The sequence below is a fragment of the Siphateles boraxobius genome, unplaced genomic scaffold (assembly GCF_051911475.1).
Source record: "Siphateles boraxobius isolate OS27281-9 unplaced genomic scaffold, OSU_SipBor_1 18, whole genome shotgun sequence".
NCBI lineage: Eukaryota > Metazoa > Chordata > Actinopteri > Cypriniformes > Leuciscidae > Siphateles > Siphateles boraxobius.
Window position 1 is genome coordinate 8166025 of NW_027508788.1, and position 27988 is coordinate 8194012.

Consider the following 27988-nt stretch of genomic DNA (forward strand, 5'->3'; position numbering starts at 1 on the left):
ATCAGCAACGCTCACTGCGAGCAAAACATCTCGCGAAGTAAACATTCACGTGTTGTTACGTTGGTCACACACTACCTAATCTACGAAATAGAGTGAAAATGCGGGAGAAAAATAACAAAGAGAAGAAAAAGGTAACCGATGACCCTGTAAAGAATTTTGAGAAATGGAAAAAGAAGTACGATAAAACGAAAACCAGAGTCAAACGAGCTCAACAAGGCACTAGGAAGAAACGCGACTGGGAGGTGGAGAGAGAAAATATACAGAGACTGGTGAATAAATACTCGGAGGTAAGATATATGAATCTGCTGATATTATGAAGCATTTCTGGCGTCTATTGCTTGTTTCTAGGGGCTGACACGTGTTTATTTACCTGTTGTGGCATCTAGCTTGACAGACAGATCAGTCACCGTGTAAACCGTTGACATTTAAGAGGATTGTTATCAAGGACAAATCTTACTAGTCCTTAGGATATTGTGGGACATGCGTCAAGTGTTGCTGATAGTTGTATCTGGTCAGGAAGCCTTTCAGCTCAGGTCTTCACATAAACATATTGTGGTCACTGGTTCTTGAGTCCCGGGACAGAACAGGCCACATACATAACTGATATAAATGTTTACGTATCGAGGATTTGGATTTATTTGATTAAGCATGTTAAGTGTTCAGGCGTGTTTCAGTGGTCTGCATCTTGTATTTCATTTGCTAACGATCTGATGCATCAGTTTGAAATATTCTGAGGTCCTAACACACTCAATCCATCTTAAAACATGCCACTTGATTTTCTTGTGAAGGTTTAAACATGAGTAACTGTTTTCCTAGATCAATTCCAAAGAGGCTGTTAAGTTCTCTGATTTTCCACTCTCAAAAAAGACTCTGAAAGGTGAGCAATCTTGTTGTTTTTTGCATGCTTATACGTTCACTTATGTCTTCTTGACCTTAATAATGATCTTGATCATGTCATTAGGTCTTCTTGTGGCCCAGTACAGGCAGCCCACAGAGATTCAGAGGCAGACTATTGGCTTTGCTTTGCGAGGTAAAGATGTTCTCGGTGCTGCAAAGACAGGCTCTGGAAAGACTTTGGCCTTCCTCATCCCGGTAAGCTATACACCTCTGAAGTTTGTTGTAGTTTTAACTTGGTAACATTATTCGGTAGCTCTTTATTTTAGTGTCTTGTTCCCCATGGACATACATGTACTTATTACAGTATTGCAATAACTAGGTACTAACCATGAACCTACGCATATACCTAACCTTAACCCATGTAGTTACCTTATATTACCCAGTATTTTCTCAGGTAAGTACACATGCTGTTAGCAACCCAGTATTCTTTCAAGAAGATAGATAGGTGTGTTAATATGGACACAATTGTATAAAATGTAATATATATATATATATATATATATATATAAAGGTCATTTGTTTATATTAATATTTATGTTATTTTAGATTTATATAATATTTTTAGAAATATGTACACTACCGGTCAATAGCTTGGAATAATTAAGTTTTTATTTGTAAATGTTTTTTAAATAATTATCTTGTGCTTTTATTTGAACAGAAATACAGAAAAAAATATTGTGAAATATTATTACAGTTTAAAAGACCTGATTTCTATTTTAATACATTTTTTAATAAATTTTCAGCATCATTACTCCAGTCTTCAGCTTCACATGATTCTTCTGAAATCATTCTAATGTGCTGATTTGATGCTCAATTATTATCAATTATTTTAGTTCTATATAATAATGGTTATAATAATTAATAATTATAATGGTTCTTAATATTGTCTATTTTGAACAGTTTTGAATACATTGATTAGAATGTTCAAAAGAAAAGTATTTATTTATAACAAATTTCACTTTTGGTCAATTTAATTTGTCCTTGCTGAATAAAACTTTTTTTTTAAACTTACCCCAATCTTTTGAATAGTAGTGTATCCTGGTTTCCACAAAAATATTAAGGAGCACAGCTGTTTTTAACATTGATAAAAATAAGAAATGTTTCTTGAGCACCAAATCTGCATATAAGAATAATTTTTGAAGGATCATGTGACACTAAAGACTGGAGTAATGATGCTGATAATTCAGCTTTCTACCACAGGAATAAATTACATTTTAAAATATATTGCAGTTGTAATAATTTTTGGCAATATTAGTGTTTTTACTGTATTTTTCATCAAATAAATGTGGCCTTGGTGGGTATAAGAGACTTCTTTCATAAACATTAAAAAAACATAAAATTCCAAACGGAAGTATAATAATTTTAATATAATATTAAACATGTTATATTTATGTAAATAATATATAATGAACTTTTTAGAGAACCATGAGGATGAGTAAAAGATGATGGGCTTTTCATTCTGCAGTGTTACTCATGATTGAAACCTAATTTGAAAGCCTCTCTAATATTGTCTCCAGGTTTTGGAGTGCTTGTATCGTGAGCAGTGGACTGCGGATGACGGCCTCGGCGCGCTCATCATCTCTCCCACCCGAGAGCTGGCCTATCAGACCTTTGAGGTGTTGAGGAAGATCGGCAAGAACCATGAATTTTCTGCCGGCCTTATAATTGGTGGAAAGGTGTGCCTCACTAGTTTTTAGTGTTTGCCGTGGTTCTTGCATGTTTGTGTCTTGTTTTTTTTTTATTGTGTAATAATTTATTATGATTTGTCAATGACTGCAGGATCTGAAAGGTGAATCAGAGAAGATCCATCGCACAAATATCATTATCTGCACCCCAGGCCGTCTGCTGCAGCACATGGACGAGACGTCCACCTTCCATGCTTCAAATCTACACATGCTTGGTAAGATGATGTTTAGATAGTGCTGTGAAAACTCTTCTGTTCAAACGTTTGGGGTTGATAATTTTTTTTTAATGTTTTTGAAAGACTTATGCTCAGCAACTGCTCACATGATTGTGCTTCAGAAATCATTGTAAAATGCTGATTTTGTGCTCAAGAAACATTTCATATTAATGTTAAAAGCAGTTGTGCTGCTTAATATTTTTGTGGAAACTTTGATGCACTTCCATGATCTTTGACTAATACAGAGTTCAAAAGAACAGCATTCTTTGAGATAGAAATCATCAATGTAAAAGTCTCTGCTGTCACTTTCGATCAATTCCCTGCATCCTGACCCCAAACTTTTCAACTATGGTGTATATTAGAGATCCGCGGTTGGCGGTTATAGCCGAAGATTGGGCGGATGACGTGACGAAAAAAAATATTTTAATTAAATTCGGGGCGGGTGGCGGGCGTCTCGCGGCTGTCATCAGCAGCGCCTTGTATCAGCGGATGGCGGGCGGGTGCGGTTTTGAAAATTGGTCAAAAACGTTGGTGCGGATGGATGGCGGACGGATGATGAGTTTTGTGATGCGGTTGCGGATGAAATAATAGGCCATCCGCGCATCTCTAGTGTATATGTGTGCAGGTCTCATTTTTATCCCATTATTTTCAATAACATGACATGCATCCTCTTCCACGGCAGTACTTGATGAAGCCGACAGGATTCTAGACATGGGTTTCGCTGACACACTCAATGCCATTGTTGAAAACCTCCCGAAAACACGACAGACCCTTCTCTTCTCCGCCACTCAGACCAGGTCTGTCAAAGATCTGGCCAGACTGAGCCTGAAGGACCCAGAGTATGTGTGGGTCCATGAGCAGGCCAAGTTCAGGTAAGATTGTGATTTTTATAGTAATTTGTGTAGTCAGTTGGGTCAGCCAGCTTGCTCTTAATGTCAGAGGCTTTTTAACATCATGGCCATGCAGATCTTGTACACTTATCTTCTCTGCAGTACTCCTGCAACTCTGGAACAGAACTATGTGGTGTGTGAGCTGCACCAGAAAATCAACATGCTCTTCTCATTTTTGAGGAGTCACCTTCAGAAGAAGATCATAGTCTTCTTTGCCTGTTGCAAAGAGGTAAGGGCTCAAACTATTTCTGTTCTGTAGTACATACACACTGTGTATGTTCTCAGAGAATACATAGTAAATTTGTTATAATGTTGTATTTTTGAATTTGTGTAAATTTAATACATTTTAAAAAAAATAGCATGCACTACCGTTCAAAAGTTTAGGGATTGGTAAGATGTTTTTGAAAGAAAGCAATTGACCGTTCGCAAAAGCCACGCCCCCTGGTTATTGTTACCACGCCCGTCAAACAAATGGTCAAACACGACCAGCGCCACAGATTGCCATTTTTCGAGCAATACCTCCGCGATATCCTCCAAATCGAGGCAAAAGGGGTTACAGTATGCAGTGGAGGGATATATTAAACATATAAAAATACGCAATAAAGGAGACATATTACTATCGAGGCAAATGCTTATACCGGTCTCAAGCGAAATCTGAGAAACCCCATGACCTGTACCTCAAATTCAACCAGCACAGCCTTGCATATTTAGTAATTTTGCCTCAGATACAGGATTATACATTCGCTTTAACAAGCAGGTTGTTCATTACCACAGCAACCGCTTGCGTGTCATGCTGAATGGGATTTTCGTGTTTAAAAAGTAACTATACATAAGAGACGAAAAGATGCAGATAACCATACATTATTTAAGGTTATTTCTATCAATTACGATATTGATATATGAATGAACTGATGTTGTCAAGAAAGCTTAATGCTTTCCCCGTTGCGAACGTGCACTCCTCTAAACTGTAGTCTACATGTGCTGCACTGCTAGTGACTGCTGCTCATTTCCCCCCGAAAATATCGTGTTAACAACAACACTTTAGAAAACGTAATTCCTTTGTGGATCCTCTTGATCTACTTTCTCCATGTTTTTTTGACTCATTTTTTGATCTCAGTGTCTCAGTCTCATGCACGCTGCACACGAGCTAACCATGTTCGACACATTTAACTGGGAGTGGGGCCGTCCACACTGTTTTTATTCATTGTTGTAACCCCTCATGTTGTGTTTTCGGCTTTGGAAACGGAAAGAACACAACTCCTCCAGACAATCTCTCGGGGTACCGAGTGTCCGATTTACAAACGCCGTGGGCGCACCGCTTCACCATCTTGCTTGGAGTCAATGTTTGACGGACCTGCTCACATAGTAACATAGTTGCTATGATGTGTGATTGTACAATGGCCGTTTTGGGGGAGGGGCCGGCGAACGGTCAATTATACCCACCAAGGCTGCATTTATTTGATAAAAAAAAAAAAACACTGTTTTATTTTATTGTGAATTTTTTTTTTTTTTGTGCAATATTAAGTCCACCTTTACTATCATTCCCACATCCGTGGGAGTTACGGCGTGAAGAAGCCCAGAAGAGGTTTAACACCCAGACTGTTGCTGCCCAGAGTGAGGCACGGCGTTGGATCAGTGATGTTTGGGCTGCAATATCATGGCATTCTCTACTGTACTTGATGGCCAAGGACTACCAAACCATTCAAACATTGTACCCTGAAGGGTGTGCCGTGTAACAGCATGATAATGCACTGATACACACAGCGAGACTTGTGACAGACTGGTTTGATGAGCATGAAAGTGAAGTTGAACATCTCCCATGGCCTGCTCAGTCATCAGATCTAAATAGTCACTTTGAGGTATTTTAGAGGAGCGAGTCAAAAAAAATGTTTTCCTCCACAAGTATCACATAGTGACCTGGCCACTGTTCTGGAAGAGGAATGGCTCAAAATCTCTCTGGCCACTGTGAAGGACTCGTATCTGTCTTTTCCCAAGACAAATAGATGCTGAATTGGCCGTAAAAAGAGGCCCTACACCATACTAATAAAATACTGTGGTCTAAATCCAGGTGTTTCAGTTTCATTGTCCAACCCCTCTTGAATTATTGTGTGTGCTGTTATAACTTATATTCCTTTTAAAACGGTTAATACCAAATCTATTTTCAGGATGGGCATTATGTATACTAGTAGTGTAATTATGTTTTGTAATGTAATTATTTATCTCTGTTTGTATTTGTGTAATTCTTTTGAGATGTATTGTTTTTTCTCCTTATGTTCAGGTTCAGTATCTGTTCCGGGTCTTCTGCCGGTTACGTCCTGGTATCTCCGTACTTGCTTTGCATGGGAAACAGCAGCAGATGAAGAGGGTGGAGGTTTACAATGACTTTGTCCGCAAGACCTCTGCAGTTCTTTTTGCCACAGATATCGCTGCCAGAGGACTTGGTAATGGAAATTTGTTCTGTGGACATCTGCCCTTATTGGTTTAAATGACTGAAACTAGTGCAGTCAATTTATTGTGTTGATTTATCTACAAATCTCAGCAAATGTTTTTGAATATCTGTTTAAAATTGTATTGATTAATCCACATGTCCTACAAAGAATTCAGTTTGATTGACAGCCATATTTGAAAAATGTTGTTTTTGGTCCTAGACTTCCCTGCTGTGAACTGGGTGCTGCAGTTTGACTGTCCTGAAGATGCAAACACTTACATTCACAGAGTTGGCAGAGCTGCCAGGTAACCCTGATACACTGTATTATAAACTGTTTTATTCTGTACTCACTTACTTTTTGAAACCTCATTGTAAAAATCTTAATCTGCATTTGCTCTAGAGTGTTTTTAGCTGTAACACTAGATGGCAGATTTGATCTGTTCCTCATCACTTCCATATTCTCGATACATATCGAAACAGTGTTGAAATTAGAATTCTGCTCTTCAAATGTTTTAAATGACATTGAATATGTGACATTAACACATTGACCTTTTATATGTACTCTTGTCTTATTCCTAATTCCTATACAAACATGCTAGCATGTTTTATATACAGTGCTTGGCATAAGTGAACACACCCATGCTAAAGTTGACTAAAAAAGAGGAATAAAAAATCATCTTTTGGAAATTGATCTTAATGCCTTAATTAAAAAAAAAAATTAGGAAAAATCCAACCTTTAAGGACACCAATTTTCTTGGTGAATGAATAATGTATCGTAAATAAATAAATGTTCTTCCTCAGAATGCAGCATGAGTCAGCCAGGACACCCCTATGTTAAATTCCCATAGAGGCAGGCAGATTTTTATTTTGCCATGCCAATCTCTATATGGTGAAGGGAATGTAATGATGTGGGACTATTTTAATTCCAAAGAACAAGGGAACTTTATCAGGATGCATGGTATCCTGGATCCATGAAATAATTGCCCTTTAAAAATAAAAATCTGCCTGCCTCTATGGGAATTTAACATAGGGGTGTCCATGCAACCTGTATTTTAAGGAAGAACATCTATTTATTCACAATACATTATTCATTCACAAGGAAAATGTGTGTCCTTAAAGGTTAGATTTTGCCTCATTTTTTAAATGAAGGCATTAAGATCAATTTCCAAAATACTTTTATTCCTTTTTTTAATCAACTTCAGCATGGGTGTGTTCACTTATGCTAAGCACTGTATTTCTCAAATAAACAGTAGGTTTTCTGACACTTGCCCTGATATCTTGTTACATAAATTCATATTCAAACACTGTACAGATTTGTCTATTGACACCGCCCATGATGGATTAATACCAGCTCAACTATTGAGTTCCATTTTTGGACTCTGGCTTGATGTGTTAGTTTCACCTTGAGGGCAAGTATTCAAGCTCTACAGTCTAGCTACAGAAACATGTCAAGTTTCTCACCGCTTAGAGCGAGACAGCACACATCTGCCATCCACCAAAGTTGTATATTTTCTGTGTGCTATACTTGTCTTTTCAGTGTGGAATCGATATCCTCGGTAACTCCCCTTCATAGATCACCACCCTCAGCAGAAAGCTTTAACACGAGCACTCATAGCGCTGAGTGTTTAAAAAAAGACACCTTTTGTGTGAGAGGGCTGTATTGCTGCAGACCACCCAGTGGGACCTTAAAAGGATAGTGCACCTAAAAATAAAAAAAATCTGCCATCATTTACTCATGCCGCTCAGAAGCTGAATGCTAATATTTGTTTTCTGTGTCAAAGAAAATAGGACATGTTTTTAGTGCAGTTATTCCTTTTAACTCTCTATTTCTCTGTAGGTATAAGGAGGAAGGTGAGGCACTTCTGGTTCTGTTGCCCTCGGAGGAAAAAGGGATGATTGCACAGCTTCAAGAGAAAAAAGTTCCCATTAACAAAATCCAGTGAGTGCAACTCTTCTTTCCTGTGTGATTGCACAGTGAAAATAATGGGCTTTGGAAATGTTTAGTTTTATGTGTGAAATGTGGCCTGTTTTATATTTTTAAGCATTATACATTGTGTATTAATTTTATAAATCTACCTGCCTTGACCACCGATTGTAACCAGGTGTAAACAAGGCCATTGACTTAATCATTTGTTTTAATTCGTTCTCAGAGTGAACCCAGAGAAGTTGGTGTCAGTTCAGCAGAAGCTGGAAGCCTTCCTGGCACAGGAGATGGACCAGAAGGAGCGGGCGCAGAGGGTAAGGTCAAAGATGAGACCTGACTTCCTGTGCAGTCTGTCACACCTCGTCTTGAACACTGAAGGTTGATGTTATACTGTAGAGCACAGCCATGCTTTTAGGATAATCTGATTGTCTGCCTCACGCTTGGGACTGAGCTTTGTGAGGCTTATTATAGAGAGATGAGCAGCGTGAAATGTAATCGGGCAAATTGCTGCCATGAAACGCCTTCTTATGCACTCTCACTAATGTGTTTATCAGGGATACGTTTTCAGATTTTATCCTCTTTAATACCTCTTCTATTTTTTCCCCTCCTCTCAACTGCAGTGTTTCGTGTCTTATCTCCGCTCAGTCTATCTGATGAAGAACAAAGATGTCTTTGATGTTTTCCAGCTCAAACTCCCAGAATATGCCATGTGAGTGGATGCTGTGAAGTAATGCCCAGTACTGTCTTCTGTGTAAATGTGTTTGCGTGTGTGTCCACTTTGAACAAACGCATGAGTACTTTGAAATGATGTGTCATTGTTATGCAATTTAATCCTCCTAAAAGAAACCTTCACCATCTGCTTTGAAAAGAGACCACACATATTTGAATCGTTACTTTCTTTTATAACAGCATGTAACTTTTTTTATTTATTTTTTGAAATATTTAACGTTTTATTAATACATCTTTTTTTTTTTAGATTGTTTATATTTTATATATATGTGTGTGTTTTTTATAAACTTTTTTGTTGTTGTTTTGGCCAAAACTGTCTTGGTTTAAAAAAAACGGTCTCTGTTTTAGAAAAAAGTCTTTTAAAAAAAGTATGGTTCTCATAAAAAATAAAATAAACAAAAAAGAGGCATTAGATCATTCAATTTCATTTTTGTGTGATCTCCTCACTGTCAGGTCAATGGGTTTGGCGGTGGCACCACGGGTCCGGTTCCTCAGTAAGACCCAGCAGCAAAAGAGCGGAGCGGCGCAGGACGACAGCGGTGCTGCGGGACACGAGTCTGAAGATGAGCTGCAGAGCTTCAAAGACAAACTCGAAGGACAACAAGCTGAGTCTCAGTCCTCACAGTCTGAGGAAGACGAGGAGGAGGAGGAGGATAAAGAGGAGGAGACAGTAAAGCCTGCAGCTCTGCTATGTGGCTTTAATGAAGAGGAGGACGACGATCTGGACCTGCTGACTGTCAAACGGAAAGACGTGTTCAATATCAATGAAGAAAGCCAAGACGATGAGGTAAATAAACAACACGTATCTGGTGTCATTTCAGTTTTTCCACATTTCTGATGTGCTCTCTGACAGCAGTAAAGGGTCCCATTTCAAAATAAATTTCATTACCTAATGCTTGATTTTATGCACCTGTTAGTAATAATTGCGACGGAAATAGCTAAAACTATTACTTGGAAGGAAATGTCCACATACTTTTGGCCATGTAATAGAGTAATAGTCACATTTTGCCATGCAGAAAAATCTAAATACACTATTATATCTTAACAGGATGTTCCTGTATGCATCATACCAAATCACAAATTATACACTTCAGCTGTAAACCTGCATATTCTAATAAGTCCTTGACTCTAAAAGAGAAAAAGAATTGAGATCCATCTTATCCATTGCACTGTGATTCAGGAGGGCTTCTATTCAAGTTCTGTGCACTTTGCGTTCAAAGCGTGTTTCAGTGGGCCTGCAGATATCAGGACATGCTAAATTATGTAACACTTCTCTCAATATGTCTCCGAGACACAGCATGACTCCAGTGCAGACTTGGCAAGTTTATGAGAGACGCGGACCTGAGTCATGTCAAGATTGGCTGATTTGTCTTTAGGCTTCACAATCAAATACTGCAGTACAGTATATTTCACAGAATTGTTTTTACTTAATTTTTATTTAAACAAGTGCAGCCTATGTGAGCATAACAGACTTAAACATCTTACATTAAAAACCTTACTGGCCCCAAATGTTTAAACAGTAGTGTGACAACAATATACACACACACAATAGATTTTATCATGCCCTAAAAATTACAAATAATTAAAACATGCATAATATAAACACTGCTTAATATTTAATAATAAAATAAATTAAAATACTGACATAAAATAATATTTATAGTTCTAAAGACACTTTATATCTATTCAATTTTACTCCTTTCACAATAATCAAATGTCTTTTGGTAGCTTTTTTCAGTGATTGTCAATATATATTGATTAGTCAGAACCACGTAAATGATTTGATTTTAATTTTTAGAGATATACTATTGCGTCTATAGTCTTTTGATGTGATCAGGCTAAAGGCTGTTATGGTTTGTGCAGAACTGCAGATGAGTTTTCAGAGAAGTTAAGTGGAAAGTGGTTTCTTCAAGAGCTGAACCTTTTCACATCTCATCAGCACTCAACTTAAATGACTGCAAATCAGAAAGTAATAGTGTTGGGTGTCAATGCCCTGGTTGAATGAAGGGAAAGAATGAACTGCTTCCGGAGCTTCTTTATAAATTCTCGTTTTCAGTAGGTTTAATCTTGGCTCCAGGGAGTTTGAAAAGACTGCTTTTATGATTACATATGGTTATGTAACACATGTTTTTCTTTCTTTAGGGCTCAGATGCTAATTCCAAGAATAACAAACAAAGGGAGTCCAAATTCAAAGATGCAAAGAAAATACATAAAAGAAACTTAAAGGTCAACACTAAGAAGATCTTCACTGAGGAGGGAAAGGTTTGTACTATCAGAACTACTATGTGAGTGATAGTCATGAAACGCAGTGTAAATGAACTGTGATATATGTGTGCAGGAGGTGCAACAGTGGCCTCCGCTACAAAGGACCATGGTACCAGATGAAGAGGAGGACGAAGAGATATCTGGCATTAACGTGGAAGCAGCCAAAGAGCGACTCCGCAGAGAAGACCAGGAGTTTGACAAGATCGAGTACCGCCGTAAAATCCAGGAGAAACACAGGGTGAGATCAACTGTACCATCATATTTTCCATCCTCCCTGTTCATGCCAAGTCCATGTGGCTCCTCCTTCAATAAAATGTTTCAGAGAGGCCTTTGAATCATTGTGTTCAGCTCCAGGTGTTCAGATTAAAGTAATATTGAAGGAGCTGAGGGCAATGGGCAATCGAAAAGTCACTCGGCCCTGTGGCTGGTGCTCTAGCAGGTTCAGGCAAATCGAAAATAACTGAGATACCTGTGCAGGCAGAGTGGCTTCAAGCTCCAGGCATCAGTGCTCGAGATTAGACCTCTGACTTATTACTGTAGTTCTGAGTATTGGACACACTTTTAAAGGATTTCTCTCTGGCAAAATTACACTATTTGCACCATTCCAGGGGAGAGCGTTTTCTTGTTAAGAGTCAAGTTTGGTGAAGCACATCCCTGGTTTATGTCTGATGCAGGTTTCAGTTTATTTGTTTTTTTGGGGGGGTTTTGGAATCGATCGCTGGGAGTGTGTTGCTCAATGAGAAGGCACACAAATAATTCTATTACTGGACACCGATGAGGACTGGCCCTTCTCCATTCCAGTTAAAGGCTAGAGTTAGTTTCCTAAAATAATAATGAAATAAAAGAAAAAGAATTAATTAAATCATAAACATGTAAATTGTTAAATAAATATTTTAAAATAAAATCAATCAAAATTAACTGTTTTCTAAAAGATTGCATATTTCTTCATTTTGAGGAAGTACAATTTTTATAATTTGATTTTCTTTTATTTTTGTAATTTAAACAAAACACGTATTAAAAAGATTAAATATTTTATTTGTTCACCGGCATGTAATTTAGCCATTAACCTAATTCAGAGAACTGGGCATATGCAAATGTTGTCAAATCACCAAATATTAACTTAAAATATCAGGGGGTACTTCAAGGAAATGTTTTGGTTATTTTATGTTAAAGAGCTTTGACTGACAAAAAAGTTCCTGCAATCTCTGCACTAGGCCATCTGGTATTGAAATTGCTTTCATTTTCCATGCCTGAATTTGGATTTAGGCTTCGGGCATATCCCTAGCGTGAAATAAGATGTAATGCCTTTTTTCTTTTTCTTTTTTGGCACGTCATTTCATTGAATAAAACATTGTTTTGCATAATCTCTGATACAGCAATGTTCCCCTGTAGCCAAACAGCTATTTATCCAATGGTAAAATATCTGGTCAGGTTGTATTGCCAATAGATATAATAAATAGTTTTGTACAAATTGTGTCTCATCGAATATACTATTTCGGAATTGTGTTATTAAAAAGGGTTGCAAACTCATTACATTAATTGGCCATGAATATTAAAATATCCGAATATTTTAAAAGAGATGTTATTGTTCATGTTAACCCAGGATAGTACATTTTAATGTTTCACTTCTCAGCCAAGCAAAAACTAAAATGTTAAAAACATGTTGGTGCCAGTCTCTCCTGCCAATTTCTCCTGCCAGTGCTGTCAAGTGCTGACATGAAGACTGGCATACAGTAAAAACTCCTCTTTTATTTTTTTTCTCTGTGAGATATGAGGCAGAACGCAGAAGACATTGTCGTGTGTCTTTGAAAGTTCATGTGAAAAGCCTAACCATTCTAATTTATTTAGTCATAGTGCTCCCATAGACTTTGAGAGGCAGCTACCCAGTAATCCATCAGATACGTGCACATGCTCATTAATCAGACACTGGGTTCACTGGTGTATTTTTTCTTTTTTTCTTTTTTCTCATATTCTTTCATAGGGTCTTTATTACTCAAGCAGAATAGCATTTGTAACTGAGCCATGTTAGATTCAGAGGCTAACATAACACCTAAACTTTTTCCTGTCCTTTTAAAACCGCTGATGGGTTTTGCTGCATATGTGACGTGTCAGCAACTCCAAGGGTAGTCTAACTTTAAGGGTAGGCTTAGTCCTTAGACCTAAGATTTTTTTTTTTTTTTTACATTACATTTACATTTATTCATTTAGCTGACGCTTTTATCCAAAGCGACTTACAATTGCTATATATGTCAGAGGTCGCACGACTCTGGAGCAACTAGGGGTTAAGTGTCTTGCTCAGGGACACATTGGTGTCTCACAGTGGATTCGAACCCGGGTCTTTCACACCAAAGGCATGTGACTTATCTACTGCGCCAGTACCATGGTGTCCTTTTGGATCTGTGGGTGGATGGTAACTTATTTATGTGAACTTTTTATGGCTTTCTCAGGTATGCTCTGGTCATGCTTAAACTTTATTAAGTATAACTTTTTTTATATAAATCAAAGGCATATCTAAGAACCTGTTTACATCTGGTAATGTAAACACTAAATACAGCTCTTTAGACAGGGTCTAAAACGTTTTGAGGTTGTCCACTTTTGACCACTTCCAGCGGTAGTTGAAAACACATTAGACCAGATTGCTGTCTTGGTGGAAACGCTCATGAGGTCAAATGTGTTCACACAGTCACAAATTGATATGTAATTCATATGTAAATTGCGTGACCATATTTCGTCAATAAGATCGAAAGTTCTAAAAACTTTCTGAGCACTTCTTGCGTTGTTTTTGCCTCTCCATGATGACTCGCTTGGTTTAATCCTCAAATGAAAGTCCCTTTGGATAAAAGCGTCTGCTAAATGACTAAATGCAAATGTAAAAAGGCCCATGCATTTACCTACCCTAGGACCTTCCCCTTGAAGAATTCAGGGCCAAAGTGGAGAAAAGAGACGGATTAAAACACCAGGTGTTGACGGGAATGTGTCTCCCTTCTCTACTTATGATTCGATCGACTAAAACGTATCGTAATAGACTTAGCTTATACGACACTGTCATTAAAGTCATAATATTTTCTGTTGAAAATGAATTAAACCTTTTTGTATATTTAGAGGCCAAGCACCGAATGGTGTGGTGTATGTATCCGTTAGTCGCCGCCGTCGTCTTCAGCTGCTGCTTCTTCTGTTGCTGCTGCTGCTTTTTCTTCTACTTCTTCTTCTTCTTCTTCTTCTTCTTCTTCTTCTGCTTCTTCTGCTTCTTCTGCTGCTGCCATGGGAGTCTATGGCAGCCCATAGCCCATATTGTATGGTAAAAGGTTGTGAAATTTGGCTCACTGATAGAGGTCAGCCCAAACATTTACCACAGTAAATTTGGAGTCTCTAACTCACCTATTCTTAACCATAGGGCCGCGAGGGCCACGACCAAACTAGTTATCAATTGAAGACACCAGAATGACCACTGTTATCCATGAGACAGTTACGGCCACTTCACACCGCAAGCGTCAGCGGCACGTGAGCAGCGCGTATTTTTTTTCGGCTTGCATGTTAATCAATGAGTGGATTCACACTGCGAGCAGGAGCAGCGCGTGAGCGTCAAGCAGGAGCGTCGCGTGAGCAGCAGTGAAGCGGGGGATTCGGCGCCGAGTCTATTTTTGCTGCGCTGCTCACGCTCAATTAAAGTGAAAGCACACTTTTCATGGACAAAATAAATTTGATTTCACACAAAAAGTGCCCAAAATGCACAGAATAAGCATGTCTAGTGAGTTTTAACAAGAACTAGAGTAGGCAAAAAAGGCAAGGAATATAGGCAAATTCAGTTTGGGTGAAAGTATGGTGTATTGTAAAAAACCTAAAGTAAAATAACCAGAAAATATTATATAAAAACTTTCTTTTAGTTTATGAAATACACAGACAGCTACATAGGCTAGCACAACCCAAATCAAACCCGAGTGTGCGGTTTTGTGTGTGTGTGTGTGTGTGCTTTATCTGCGGAGTTTGCATTCTTGTAAACCTATTGAAAATATGGTATGACTGAAACGACAAGATTGGAGCTGTTTTCTTGGTTGTTTTGTTTGTTACTGACATTTATATGGTTTACCAACTTCTAAAATCAAATGTATAGTTGTCTTTGTAAATAATTGTTCGCTTATATGTAGCTTTGGAGCCGCTACTGTGACACTGTACAAACGCTTCCAGTGTGAATACTCTCGCGTGTCTGCAGCTGCAGTGACGATGTAGTTACGCTGACGCACTGCTCAAGCGCCGCTCACGCTTGCGGTGTGAAACAGCCGTTACAATGCACCATCCCACCACTAGTGGCAGTAATGCCAACACTGGAGGCTACTCTGAGAGTGAGCCTTTCCCCCATTCCACCCAGGCTGGATCTGATAATATCTGTGAAGCAGGCCCAAGTGTCTCATTAAGAGTGGAACATGAATAGGGAGTTGTAGCTTGTTCAAATTGGACTGTTGTGATTGTTATTGTTCATTTATAACAGATATGAAGAGCAACTTCAGGTTCTACCATGCAAAAATGTAGACTGCTGAAACAATTATCAAAATATTTTGCAGATTATAAAGCTATATTTTTTCATTTGCACTTTATTTAAATTTTAATTTACAACTTATTTATTTTGAAAAAAATTATGAATTTATTTATTTTAGCAACACATTTTATTGTTTTTATTTTTATTTATGTACATTTTCACAGGCAGTGATTCAAGTGATTCAGCAAATTCTCTTTTGTCTTGTCGCGCATGAATGGTTCAAAAGCATTCGCACGAATAAGAGCGGGATCATGTAACACTAGCCAAAGGATGACAAAAATAACAGATGCTGCGTTAATTGCGTTAATAGCCCTATTTGTTTATTTCATATAAAATCGCAGCATTTTGCGTCATATAATCGCATTGGCTTGACATCGCGATTGCGATACGATTAATCGTGCAGCACTAGTTAGGCTAACATGCCTGACTTGAGCCTTTAAATTTGTTCTTGATGCAGATTGATTTGTTCCATGAATTGTTGTGTGTTTTGCATCTTGTTGTAGCCTATGTGCAGGTTTACATACACAATAACCTGTTAAACTGCAAGTGGATTTCATTTAGTTATTGAATACTAATCAAACCAATGGTGAGATCAATAAACCAATACAGTGCTAATATTTGAATGGGCCCTGGGCCACTTTGTACTGTAAAATTTGGGCCCCGACATCAAAAAGGTTAAGAACCCCTGCTCTAACTCAATCCCTCTAGCACCACAAACTGTCCAAAGTTTGGCTTACATTTATGCTAATAACTTTTTTAACCGTAAGAAACAAAATTATTTTTTCCTCCGATTCATTGGCTCAAGTCTAATAGATTGCATCATATAAGATCATATGAAAATCTTCCCAAAATCTACTTTTTCAAACTCCTAGACAGATTTTCTTGAAAATCGAATGAGATTATCTTCAGACCATGTAGGCAAAAAGTAATTACATTTCCAAAAATGCTAAAAACTTTTTATTAATTTTGCCTATTGTAATGACACTTGATAGATTCCATGGGTCATGCCAAGAACAATGTTACCAATTATAGCATATTTGCTCAAACTTGCTGTCCGCCATTTTGAAATTCTACTTTTTCGAACTCTTAGACCGTTGGTCTGATTTTCAAAAAATTGGCTCAGATCATCTTTAAACCAAGTTGGCCAAAAGTTATCAACAGCATTTCGATAGACCAATCCGTTCTCCAGTAACACATCAACAAATTTGTTGGCATGATGCCGAACTAATTCTGTGGCTGTAACAATTTGGCATATTGACACCAAACTTTGCATATTGGTCACCTCACTACGACCACACCATAACAATTTGATAGCAGCGCCACCTATTGGTCAAGTGAAAAGCTATTAAATCATATTACAGTGATTGTATTTGTGATTGCAGCTATATTATTATTATTATTATTATATATGTATGTATTTGATCATTTAACTTGTATTATTAGTAAAATATACCATAGTAAAAATAAGAGAAAATACCAAAGGCTGACTGGTTTGAAAATGAATTTGAGTACACGGGTAAATCCTAGTAATTAATGATAAATTAAAACAATATTTTTTCTTAATAAATTACCTCAGTTTACCACAAAAGCGTACCCAGGAACAAATGGTAATATCTGCTCAAACCAGTAGTGAAATTATTTGAAATGTTTTGACAAAAGTGATCTAACTAATGATATCTGTCTTTAAAAAGTATTAGTTTAATATTTTATCCAAAAGATTTTGACATGTTTAATGGCAAACTGCTGCTGTATCTGACTTCAATGCTGTGGCACTGATATTTGTACAATGATGATGCAAGTGAACCGATGGATATGTTTCCACATTTAGCATCATTTGGCATTTCAAAAGTAATGAAAACTTGACATTGGTTTTATTACACACTCCGCTTTCTGATTTCCATTCAACCCTCAACCTCTTAATATTTCCCGTCTCCCAGACATCTGCGAGTCATTAGTAATGTGTATAGTTGTGTGTCTGGCAGTCCAGTCGCCCTTCATATTAGAAAGTGACACAAGACAAACATCAAGTCCTCTTCAATCTCTCTCCAAAGGAATGCAGAGCTCTAAAGTTAAATTGAGTCGTATGTAATAATCTCCACCTCTGGCAGTTTGACGTGTTTATGAGATTGTGCCATGACCAAATCTGAGTATACTGCAGCTTTTTATTAAGTCTGTTTCTTTTATCTCTTATTTTGAACAGGAGAAAAGACTGAAGGAGAAAGCAGCTCGGAGGGAAGCAAACAAACAGCAAAAAGAGGTATGTCAACCGGATCCCTAAGTCATCTCGGAAAGCTGTAACATCTAGTTAGATATAATGAGTGCTGGTTGTGTACGTGAATTCAGGTTTTAAAGCAATTTTGATGATTTCAAAGGCTCACAAAATGGTTTTTGATTTGAAATGAGGAATTCCTGTCACAGGGAGTCAGAGGGGAGAGATGCCCCTCAGTCTCTGGCCTTTCCCTCCCGCAGACAGCCCATAATTCATAGGATGGCAGCTGTCATGTGTCCCGTCTCTCTCTGCCTGTCCTCGCTGGGGGATTGAGCTCTGCGCATCCATATGGAAATGCAGCTGCTGCTCTCCTCTCATTTGTCATCTGATCAATGCAGTGGACTGTCCAAGAACTCGAGACTATTCATCACCTCCCTAACAATGAATCTCAGCGCTCTTTTAGCATTCATTCATTCCTTCGATTTAACAGCCTGACTGGTGGTCGATCTGTCCATCGTTATGAGTAGTCCAGATTAATTTAGAGAGCTATTGAATCACCCTTTTGACAGCATATGCTGTTACAGTTAGCAGTGCTGCTTCATTTCCTGTCAGTTTCGCTTCTTTTGGTGCTTGTTGAGGAAAAAGATGGACCTTTCAGAGTCTTGTTGTTCAATCGGTGGCAGTCATCACAGAGGTATTCATTAATATCACACCATCTGTTTACTGAAAACTTCTCTTCAAAATGCTCAGTTTTACCTTTCCAAAAAATATTTTTTTCAGAAAGAGCACATTTTTAAATACATTTTTAAAAACATCATGGAAATGTATGTAGTTAATATATTATTTATTTTAGAGATACACAGTATATATCGATGTCATCTTATTTTTTTTGTTTGTTGATACTGACTTAGGCTATATACTATATTTTCCAGCCAATATTGGATATTAAAAAGTTTTTGACAGCATCTATCTAACCAGCATCGTAGAAATCCCTCTTGTATTGAATGAAACATATTAAATAAATTGAAAATTATTTGATTTAAAATACTCTTAAGATCTGTAATATTTTGAAATATTATTACAATTTAAAATAAATGTTTTCTCTCAATATATTTTAAAAATATTATTTATTAAAGGCACAATATGTAAGATTTTTAGATTAAATATCCAAAAACCACTAGAACAGTGTTATATATTTTGTTGACCTGTGTACTTACATTATCCCAAACAATGTTTAAATCCAGAGTAATCAGCTATTTTAACCAGTGTAACGGACCGTGTCATTGCGTGTCCTGTCAATGACGGCATATCCACGATACCCTTGATTTCCGTAGAAACCATGGAAACACCAAAGGCTCTTTGATATAGTATGTGTTTTTATTAATATGATATTCTAATATCAATTTAGATTACTGCAAAGTACAACAAGTCTCTCCACCAAGCGAACGCACAGAGTTATATTATAACATAGTTTTATGCTAACAGCCGTTTTTGGCTGTTCTCATACTCTGGCGTTATTCAGTGCACATAGACGCGTCTGTTCAAAGCGCAGGTCTGTCAGCAGAATTAAAATGGGTCTTTCAAAGCACGATTAGATTACAGCACAGGCAGAAACACTGCTGAATGCTGAGTATCCTGTACCTGAACAGACCCCTAATCAGGTCCAAGCACAGATATACACAGTCCCCTGTTACCAAAACTTTGATGGCAAAAGGCTGGTCTACATTGTAGATTATTCAGTCCAAGTGCCACCCAACTTGGACAGGAAGACATTGTCTAACTGACGTGTGAAGTGACCAACCACAGTTCAATTTGTATGCTTCATTTTAAAATACAAGATTGATGCAGAAAATTATTTTTAATACCAATCTAATCTAGGCAGTCTATTTAGATGTGCGTAGTACTGTATTTGTTTAAATATGTACACCGTGTCGGTGTAGATTTATAGTGGTTTTGTGAAAGAAAGAAGGAAGAAATTGCTGTCTGGCCACAGCTATTAATTTTTCTATGTCTTACCTAAACTAAAGAAGAAAAGGCCAGAACACAGGGTCAAGACACACCGTACCAGATTTAAGAAGCTTGCCTGAGGGCACAAGATGTCAGTCTGAAGGTGGAGCAAGCCAGTGGGAAAAGAAACCTGGTTGTTGCCAGCACAGGGTCAGATTTGTTAGGTTCCTGGAAATTTTCAAGAACAGAGACATAGCTGGAATTGATTAGTTCTAAATGATCAAAAAGTGGACATATTTAGGGAGAGGTGTCCCTTGAAGAGGATGAGAAGTGCTGCCTATGGCCACAAGAAGGTCTAAAATACCTGGAGAGATCTATCCATTAGCATTAGCCTTTATCTCAAAGGCAGTTGAGTTGTTCAGCTGGACTCGAATACACCGTTAGGGGTACAACAGCTTGTCACTGGGGCAATACCCTTAAATGGACAACTTTGTAACTTCTCTCTAAATGTACCTATAATAGTAGTCTATTCTCTGAGGTACTAATATGCACCTTTTAGGGGTAGATAAATTGTCCCTTTAAGGTTATGCTCCAGTGACCTGCTGTTGTACCTCTAAAAGTAACATTTTTGCACTTTTTTGACTAATCAACTATGTTTTTTTTTTTGTTGCAGAATGGTTTATTTTATGGGTGAGTAGGCTGTCCTTCAGCATGCATCAGGGCGCATTAGTATTTACGCTAAAAATGCAATATGGCAACCTGCATTTTTGACTTCAAATGGGATCATAAAACATTTTGGACCCTGATTAAACCTATATTTAGCACTGACTTCTAAAATGAAATCGCAAGGGTAATCAGGCAAAATCCCAAAAGTGTCAATGGGAAAGAAAATATTAATTGCAAAAGATGTCGTGTAATATACTAGATAAGTATAAATACAGAGTACAAGTATAAATCTGAAAAAAACAGTATGAAATTTACATATTCCCTCTATTACACAGGAGAAAAACAAAGCAGCTGCTGCTGCTGCTCCTGATGACGATGATGACGATGAGGATGAGGAGGCGGTAGCGTATCTGTCAGGTGCTGATGAAGAATTTGATCCCAGCACCCTTCCTGACCCAGACAAAGTGTGTGAATCTGAGTCCTCCTCCAAGGAAGATGGGTAAGAATGAAGCTTTTGTGAACAACATGAATGACTTTCATCATTTTCAAAGGTCGTGCTGCATTTTAAAGCTCTGAAATTCATCTCAATGCCGATTGAGTTTTTTGTGAAAAGCTAGGAGCACTAAAAAGGTACAGGACATGGCCTAACTGATATTGATCCTCTAAAATATGAAGTTTCTAATTGTGTACAGCTTCAAATTGAATCCCTATATTTGAGAGTGGAACCAAGTATCATATTTTCCCATCATCATTGCATTGCGAAGGGTACGCAGTGCTTTGTGTTAGTGGAAAAACCATTACACCGGTAAATCAAGCCAATCAGTCTGACACCACATCACGAGGCCGTAATTATTCCGAAATGAGGAATTGATTCTTCTGATACTTAATTACCGCCTCGGCTTTCTCAGCTCTCTCTGCTTGTATTGAGTTTGTAGCGTTCGATTAGGCTCAGGCATGCTGATCCGGTGTTCTTTTTGTACTTAGGTCCGCTGCAGGAATCCCTCTACAGGGGAAAATGAATTATGATGATTCATTTTCCCCATGGCAGCATTAAGCACTAATCCTTTAGTTGTCTGTAGATAATCTATAAAATGCATAATTACATCCAGATTTAAAGTGAGAGGTAGGACCATACGTTATGTGTTTTTTTGTTTGTTTGTTTTTTTGCACTCTCACTCTTTGTTTCTAACACTCGCTTTTTTTCTCTTGTAAAACCTGATCACGTCCTCTATTCTCCTTCGGCGTTGATCTTTCCATCTGTCGGTCTGCACCTTTATGTCTCTGTTTTTCTGTCATTCATGTACGCACATTAGGACGCTCGCCGACACGCACAAACACTCTTGGTGTAGCGGTGAAGGTGATACGGCATAGACAGGAGCAGTGGCTCTGATTAATGACTTGGTGCGGGGTGTTTACTGCATGGCTACACTTACCGAATGCAAGAGAGGCTTCGGCGCTGTAAATCTGATAAAGCTCTCTCCTCCTCTTCCTTTGGCTCACTCAACCACTTTCTCTTGTGTCATATCGAAGGCTGTTGTTCGGGACTGAAGCCAGAGGCATCACTAACCCTGAGCTCTTTCCTGTTGCGGTCTTCCTGCTTTGCTGTCTTGACAGATTCCCCCCTCCCATATATCTAATGGGATCTTATTGGCCCTGCCTCACCTCTGCCCCTGCCAGTGCTTTACATCCAGAATAGCATGATGCTGTTCAAATCTTTGGGAATATTTCTTAAAGGGAGAGTGCAGTCACAATGAATGCTGAGTTACAATGAAATAAATGATTGGTGAGTTTATGAAGAAGGTTCATGTGAAAAGCATCAGTGTTTGTGAACGAATCAGTTGATCTGGTCTTTCGTTTACGACTCTCTTCTCAGTTATTCATTCTCAAGTTTAACTGACTGACTCATTGATCCTGTTACAGCAGTTAACCGATCACAGGAGGGGATTCAACAACTAGGGCTGCACGAATAATCGAAATTAAACAAATATACAGCGTTCCTAAACTGATAGTTCACCCAAAATAAAAAAAATTCTGTCATAATTTACAGGGCTCAGCATTTCACTCGTATTTGCAAATAAAAATGGGTGAGTGAAGAACTGTAAAATGTATTTTGGAATACGTGTAAATTAAAAAGTTGGGTTTTTTTTTGTTTGTTTGTTTTCAAATTACTTTTCTTTTTCCAGAAAAATCTTAAATGGCATAACAAAAGTTTTAACTATAATTTTAAGATCTTTTAAAGGTAACATATGTAGTTTCTCGACACTAGTTTGCACTCCTTTCGTGCGTCAACCCTCCACCAACTCAAACATAGCAGGTGCAGCTCTGGAAACTTTCAATAAATTGTCCAACATTTTAGGGAGAACTTTAGCTGTGTTGCTATGTGTCATAAGTAAGACTAACACTCTCTCTAGAGCGAATACGAGCGTCTCACTTATAATAAACCCATCCAACGTATCTGCACCAGGCACATTTTTTGACATGCTGGACACATCAAAGTAAACAATACAAACTGGAACATTTGTCTTTCTGAATGGGTGCATGATGATGCTGTATGACATTGATGTGTCCATTGTAGCGCATTGCATTGCAATGCCCTGTTCGCTTGTATCTGTTCATGATGTTTTATCTTTGAAGGTTTGCACTTCTGTAACCGAAGTTGAATGACTTTACCCACGTAACGCATCAGCCATGGTCCCGCACCAGCTAAACACCCTCTGGCTCCGCCTGAAACAGTAGCCACGCACCAAACTCATGCTATAGGTTGAACTGGAAAGAGATTGACGATTGCAAATTATCTACTGTTGATTAATTATGAAAATGTTTATGTAATTATTAAATAGAGTTTGAATATAGAAATATTTAAAAACCAATAGTGTACTTTTTGTATAATTGCTTTATTGGTGCTTTATTTAGCTTGTCGATTTTGAAGACATAGTTTTGCACATCCCTAAGCATGAGTCATTGAGCTTGTTAGACATAGCCTGTGATTTAAAACTCTGTAAGACCAGAAGCCCTGAACAGCTTAATGATGTGTGTTAGATACAACCCTGACTGCTATAGACCAGAGCATAGATTTTCCCATCTCCAGTGGGTCTCTGCAGTCTCTGGACAGGCCTTTAATGATATTCTAGGGGTGGGCGATATTGCCTCAAAATTATATCACAATATTTCAAGAATATTTTCGATACTGATATTTATGACGATATAGACTTTTTTTTTTTTGTTGTTGAAAATGTTCTTATGTTTATCTCGTCTAAATGTTTGCTCACTCATTGCGTTTTTACAATGTGGTAATTTTGTTGTTAAGAGTTTACACAACACAAGGAAGCTTGATTTCAATCTTTGAATTAAATGTTAAATGTGTGTAGGTCTAACACCAGTATTCAGAAATACTACAGAAACATAATAAAGTAATCAAATGTAAAATAACACAGTCTTTTAGTTCTGTTTCCTGATCAAATTAAATACATAGGCTAATAATTCTCATTCATTACAATTAAAGCTATCTTTTGTTGTTTTGACGACAACATTAATGACAGACGCATAGCCTATGGCTGCTGTCACTTTTACAGCTAGTGCACGGATCCATTGCTGTTTTCATTATACTGTCTGTCACACTGTCACATGCGTTTTATACATAACCGACTGTGTTTATGAGTATACTTACCAAGACCGGAAGTTATACACAATTTTGCGTTTTTCCATTTAAAGCTCTATAATCCGCAAAAAATAACTTTAGTTTCTCGCGAGCTGTACTCTATGTATGCACGCAGTGCAGCTCTCTCAGAGAGTGCGCGAGTAGCTTACTGGATAGTTTAAAACCGCTTGAATGTTTAAACTGATAAGAATTAAGAAGACTTGAAAATTATAAACTTTATTTACGATGCACTGATGGCCCGATTGTGCAAGAGACCATTCAGTCATGTCCCGACTCCTAAACGTGCGCGAGAGAAGACGCGTGTCGGCAGCCCCGCTGAACACTCAAGCTATTTGTGAAATTGCTAAATCGTCATCGGAGGCTGACAGGCTGCTCTCGCGCTCAGACAGTATGGCAAGCCGTTTTAACTTTTATTCATTTCCAGGATATGAATTCTTGATATCAACAATTCAATTGTTGATATCAACAAATTAATTATTGATATCAACAATTTAATTCTTGATATCAACAATTAGATTCTTGATATCAACAATTGAATTCTTGATATCTATAATTGTTTTCACTAGTGAAATGTCACCATAGGCTGCCATTCAAAATTAATTGTTGATATCAACAATTGATTTCTTACTAGTAGTAATATAATTTTTCATATCAATAATTACATTGTTACTAGTAAGAATGTGAATTCCTGATATCAATAATTCAATTGTCACTAGTTGAAATGTCTATTCTTGATATCAACAATTTAATTGCTACTAGTAAAAACTTTCATTTTTGATATCTGAAATTGTATTTCTGATATCAATATTATTTCAGATATCTAAAATGGCTTTCTTACTAGTAACAATCACATTCATGATATCAGAAATTAACATAGTCACTAGTGAAAATGGAATTATTGATATCAAAAATGAACATTGTTACTAGTAGCAATTCAATTGTTGATATCAAGAATATACATTTCAACTAGTGACAATTGAATTCTTGATATCAAAAATAAAGGTTTTTACTAGTAAGAATTGTATTTCTGATATGTGAAATTGGAATTGCAACTAGTAAGAAATCAATTCTTGATATCAACAATTGATTTTGAATGGCAGCCTATGTGACATTTCACTAGTGAAAATTCAATTACAGATATCAAGAATTATAGTTTTTACTAGTTGAAATACAATTCTTGATATCTAGAATGAGCATTTTAATTAGTAAAAATTTAATTGTTGATATCAAGAATTAGCATTGTTACTAGTGGAAATGTAATTTCTGATATCAAAAAATGCCATTGTTACTATAGTATAAATCTAATTCCTGATATCAATAACTATAATTTTAACTAGTTAAAATTGAATTGTTGATATCAAGAATTCATATCCTGGAAATGAATAAAAGTTAAAACGGCTTGCCATACGGACAGGTGTTGTTGTGCGTGCTAGGGAACGTAAAATGCGCCATACGTCATCGCGTCGCTATATCATTGATATCGCGATATGACACTTTTTTTATCATGTAAAAATGTATACCGGTATTATCATGGACGGTATGATATGGCACACCCCTATGATATTAGTTGTCCTGGATATACATGAGTGCACAATTCAAGTCTTAACTCATGTAATTAAGTTAGAACCATTTAAGACCCTCTAACTTAATTAAATCCTGTGTTGATCTGTCGTCCTTCCTGGTTTCATTAAGGTTTAATTATGTAGAAAAGCTGTGCAGGACCAACTTTAGATGAAATCATCTGCGACGCTGACGTCTCAAGACTCCGATAATCTCCGCCTGTGTTTGTAACCACTCCTCAAGCCCGAGCTGCATGGCCCGCTTTGGACCAAGGTATTCGGCGGGCCAAAAAACGAGGCCCTATCTAGCCCAGGAAGTGACAGTGGAACGCATTAGCACGCCAGCTTTTAGCCAGCCCAAATGCGGCTCATGATAACTGCTTTCCTGGGTCAAATTTGAATGTTCCGGTGTAATTTTGTCAAAGGTTTATTAGACCTAGGAGAGTCATTTTCATTTTAAAATAAGATTGCATGGATGTTTGAATCAAGATCGTGATCTTTTAACAATTTATTGTGCAGCTCTAGTAAAAGTCCAATTACATTTCCTTTACAACATAGATTAATTTTTGGTTCTTGCTATAAATCAGACCAGAGGACTGCTTTTCACACCTCAAAGTCTCTTGACAGGACGTAAATAGTATTCGTTGCCCTGGATGTGCATGAGTGCATCATTCAAGCCTTAACTCATTTAATTAAGTTGGGAATTGTCTGCATTGGCTATCAAGGTCACCCGCATGAGCCGGTACATTGAAAAAGTCCTTTACCTCTAGATGCATGTTGATGGTTGGAATTGTCAACGCCTCCTTGGATGCATCTCAAATTATTGCTTTTATTAACAGTGGTGCATCAGGCTGTCTTAAAAGATCAAGTAAGAGTAGCACATCACAGGATCTTTTGTGTTTGCAAGTTGGAGAAGGAGTAAGATGGAGGTAATAAAGCTTTTGTTGTTTTGTAAAGCAAATATAATGTCTCCTATAAACTGAAATTAAAAGACAGCATCTTGAAGGTAAAGCCATTACAATTTCTCAATGATGATTCAGCATTTTTTTATAACAAGGCGATTTTAATTAAAAGTATGAAAATTCTTTGATGGTAATTTTCAATAATTCAGTACTCTTTTTCGAAGAAATCCACAAACTTAAGCAACATTTGATATTCAGAATATTTTAATGTAGTGAAACAATTTTTAAACATTTTTAAAAAAATGTTTTTAGAAAAAAAATTAAGGTAGGTTCGTAAAAGGTTTTTAGTTTTAGCTACCTTTTTCTTTAAATTTTTTGGGGTCAGTAGGATTTTAAAAAAAAAATACAAATTAATAAGAAATTAATACTTTTATTCAGCAGGGAGGCATTCAATTGTTAAACAATAAAGACATCTATAACGTTATAAAATATTTATTTTTCAAATAAATGCTGTTCTTTTGAACTTTACATTCTTTAAAGAATCCTGAAAAAATTGAGTGCGGTTTCCACAAAAATATTAAGCAGCACAGTCATAATAAAAATATTAATGTTAAATAACATTGGTAGTAAAAATGTTTCTTGAGCACAAAATCAGATGATTTCTGATGATCCTTTATGATTTGTGAAGGACCATGTGACACGGAAGAAAGAAGTAATGGCTGCTGAAAATTAAAAACAATTTAATCTACAAAATAAATCAATAAAAAAAACTCTGCTTTGCCATCACAGGAATGAATTACATTTTAAAAATGATTTTAGAAAACGGGTCTTTTAAATTCTTTTAAATATTATTGTTTGTACTGTATTTTTGTTCAAAAAAATAGAGACTTGGTTAAGTACAAGACACTTTCTTCTCTGATTATAGAAATGATAGAATCTCTGACTCACAGGCAGCATATATATAGGGTTACATGACTAAAATGTGTGCATTTTCCTAGGTTAATGGGGTGACACCACTGGCCCATCTTACCCCGCTCTCCCCTGTGTATATATAGCCGGTCTTTCCCTTCTATTCTGTTTTCACATCTTTACATTGACCCTCGTTTTATCTTTGTCTTTGCAGCGATTCATCAGACCACGGTGGCAGGAAGAGAAGTTTCAGCAGCGACAGCAGTGAGGAGGATGATGATGATGATGATGAAGTACAGCAGACACAGGTGGGCAGGAAGAAGCCCAGGAAGGAGTCCACCGCTGCTCCTCTGGACACTGGCCTGTCGCTGGCTGAAGACGAGGAGCTTGTGTTACATTTATTGGGCAGTCGCAGCTAGTTCCTTTGGAAAAACGCTTCCTGTACCCATCTTCCCCTTCAGAGTTTCTTATTCATTATAATTGTATGTTGAATATTAAGAATGCCCCTTTACTAATAACTTTTTTCCTGATTGTGATGGAAACTTTAATATTCAGTGCCGCACATATCTTT

At 37.3% G+C, this 27988-nt stretch overlaps 1 protein-coding gene across 1 annotated transcript; it reads left to right on the forward strand.

Annotated features, from left to right (window-relative positions):
• Nucleotides 1-27965, forward strand: ddx10 (DEAD (Asp-Glu-Ala-Asp) box polypeptide 10). Its single transcript, XM_077233202.1, has 18 exons — nt 1-287; nt 817-877; nt 962-1092; nt 2415-2573; nt 2677-2797; nt 3480-3669; nt 3790-3916; nt 5966-6128; nt 6336-6420; nt 7953-8054; nt 8266-8353; nt 8660-8748; nt 9222-9555; nt 10911-11030; nt 11107-11271; nt 17768-17824; nt 20725-20888; nt 27632-27965. The coding sequence occupies exons 1-18, from the start codon at nt 99-101 to the stop codon at nt 27834-27836; spliced, it is 2550 nt and encodes an 849-aa protein (XP_077089317.1). The 5' UTR covers nt 1-98; the 3' UTR covers nt 27837-27965.
• The last annotated feature ends 23 nt before the right edge of the window (nt 27966-27988 follow it).

Excerpts from the sequence above, each read along its gene's own strand:
- ddx10 (XM_077233202.1), top strand. The coding sequence starts at position 99 with ATGCGGGAGAAAAATAACAAAGAGAAGAAAAAGGTAACCGATGACCCT. Across the intron at positions 8,354-8,659 it reads AGAAGGAGCGGGCGCAGAGG|TGTTTCGTGTCTTATCTCCG; the intron begins GTAAGGTCAAAG and ends TCTCAACTGCAG. Across the intron at positions 8,749-9,221 it reads AAACTCCCAGAATATGCCAT|GTCAATGGGTTTGGCGGTGG; the intron begins GTGAGTGGATGC and ends CCTCACTGTCAG.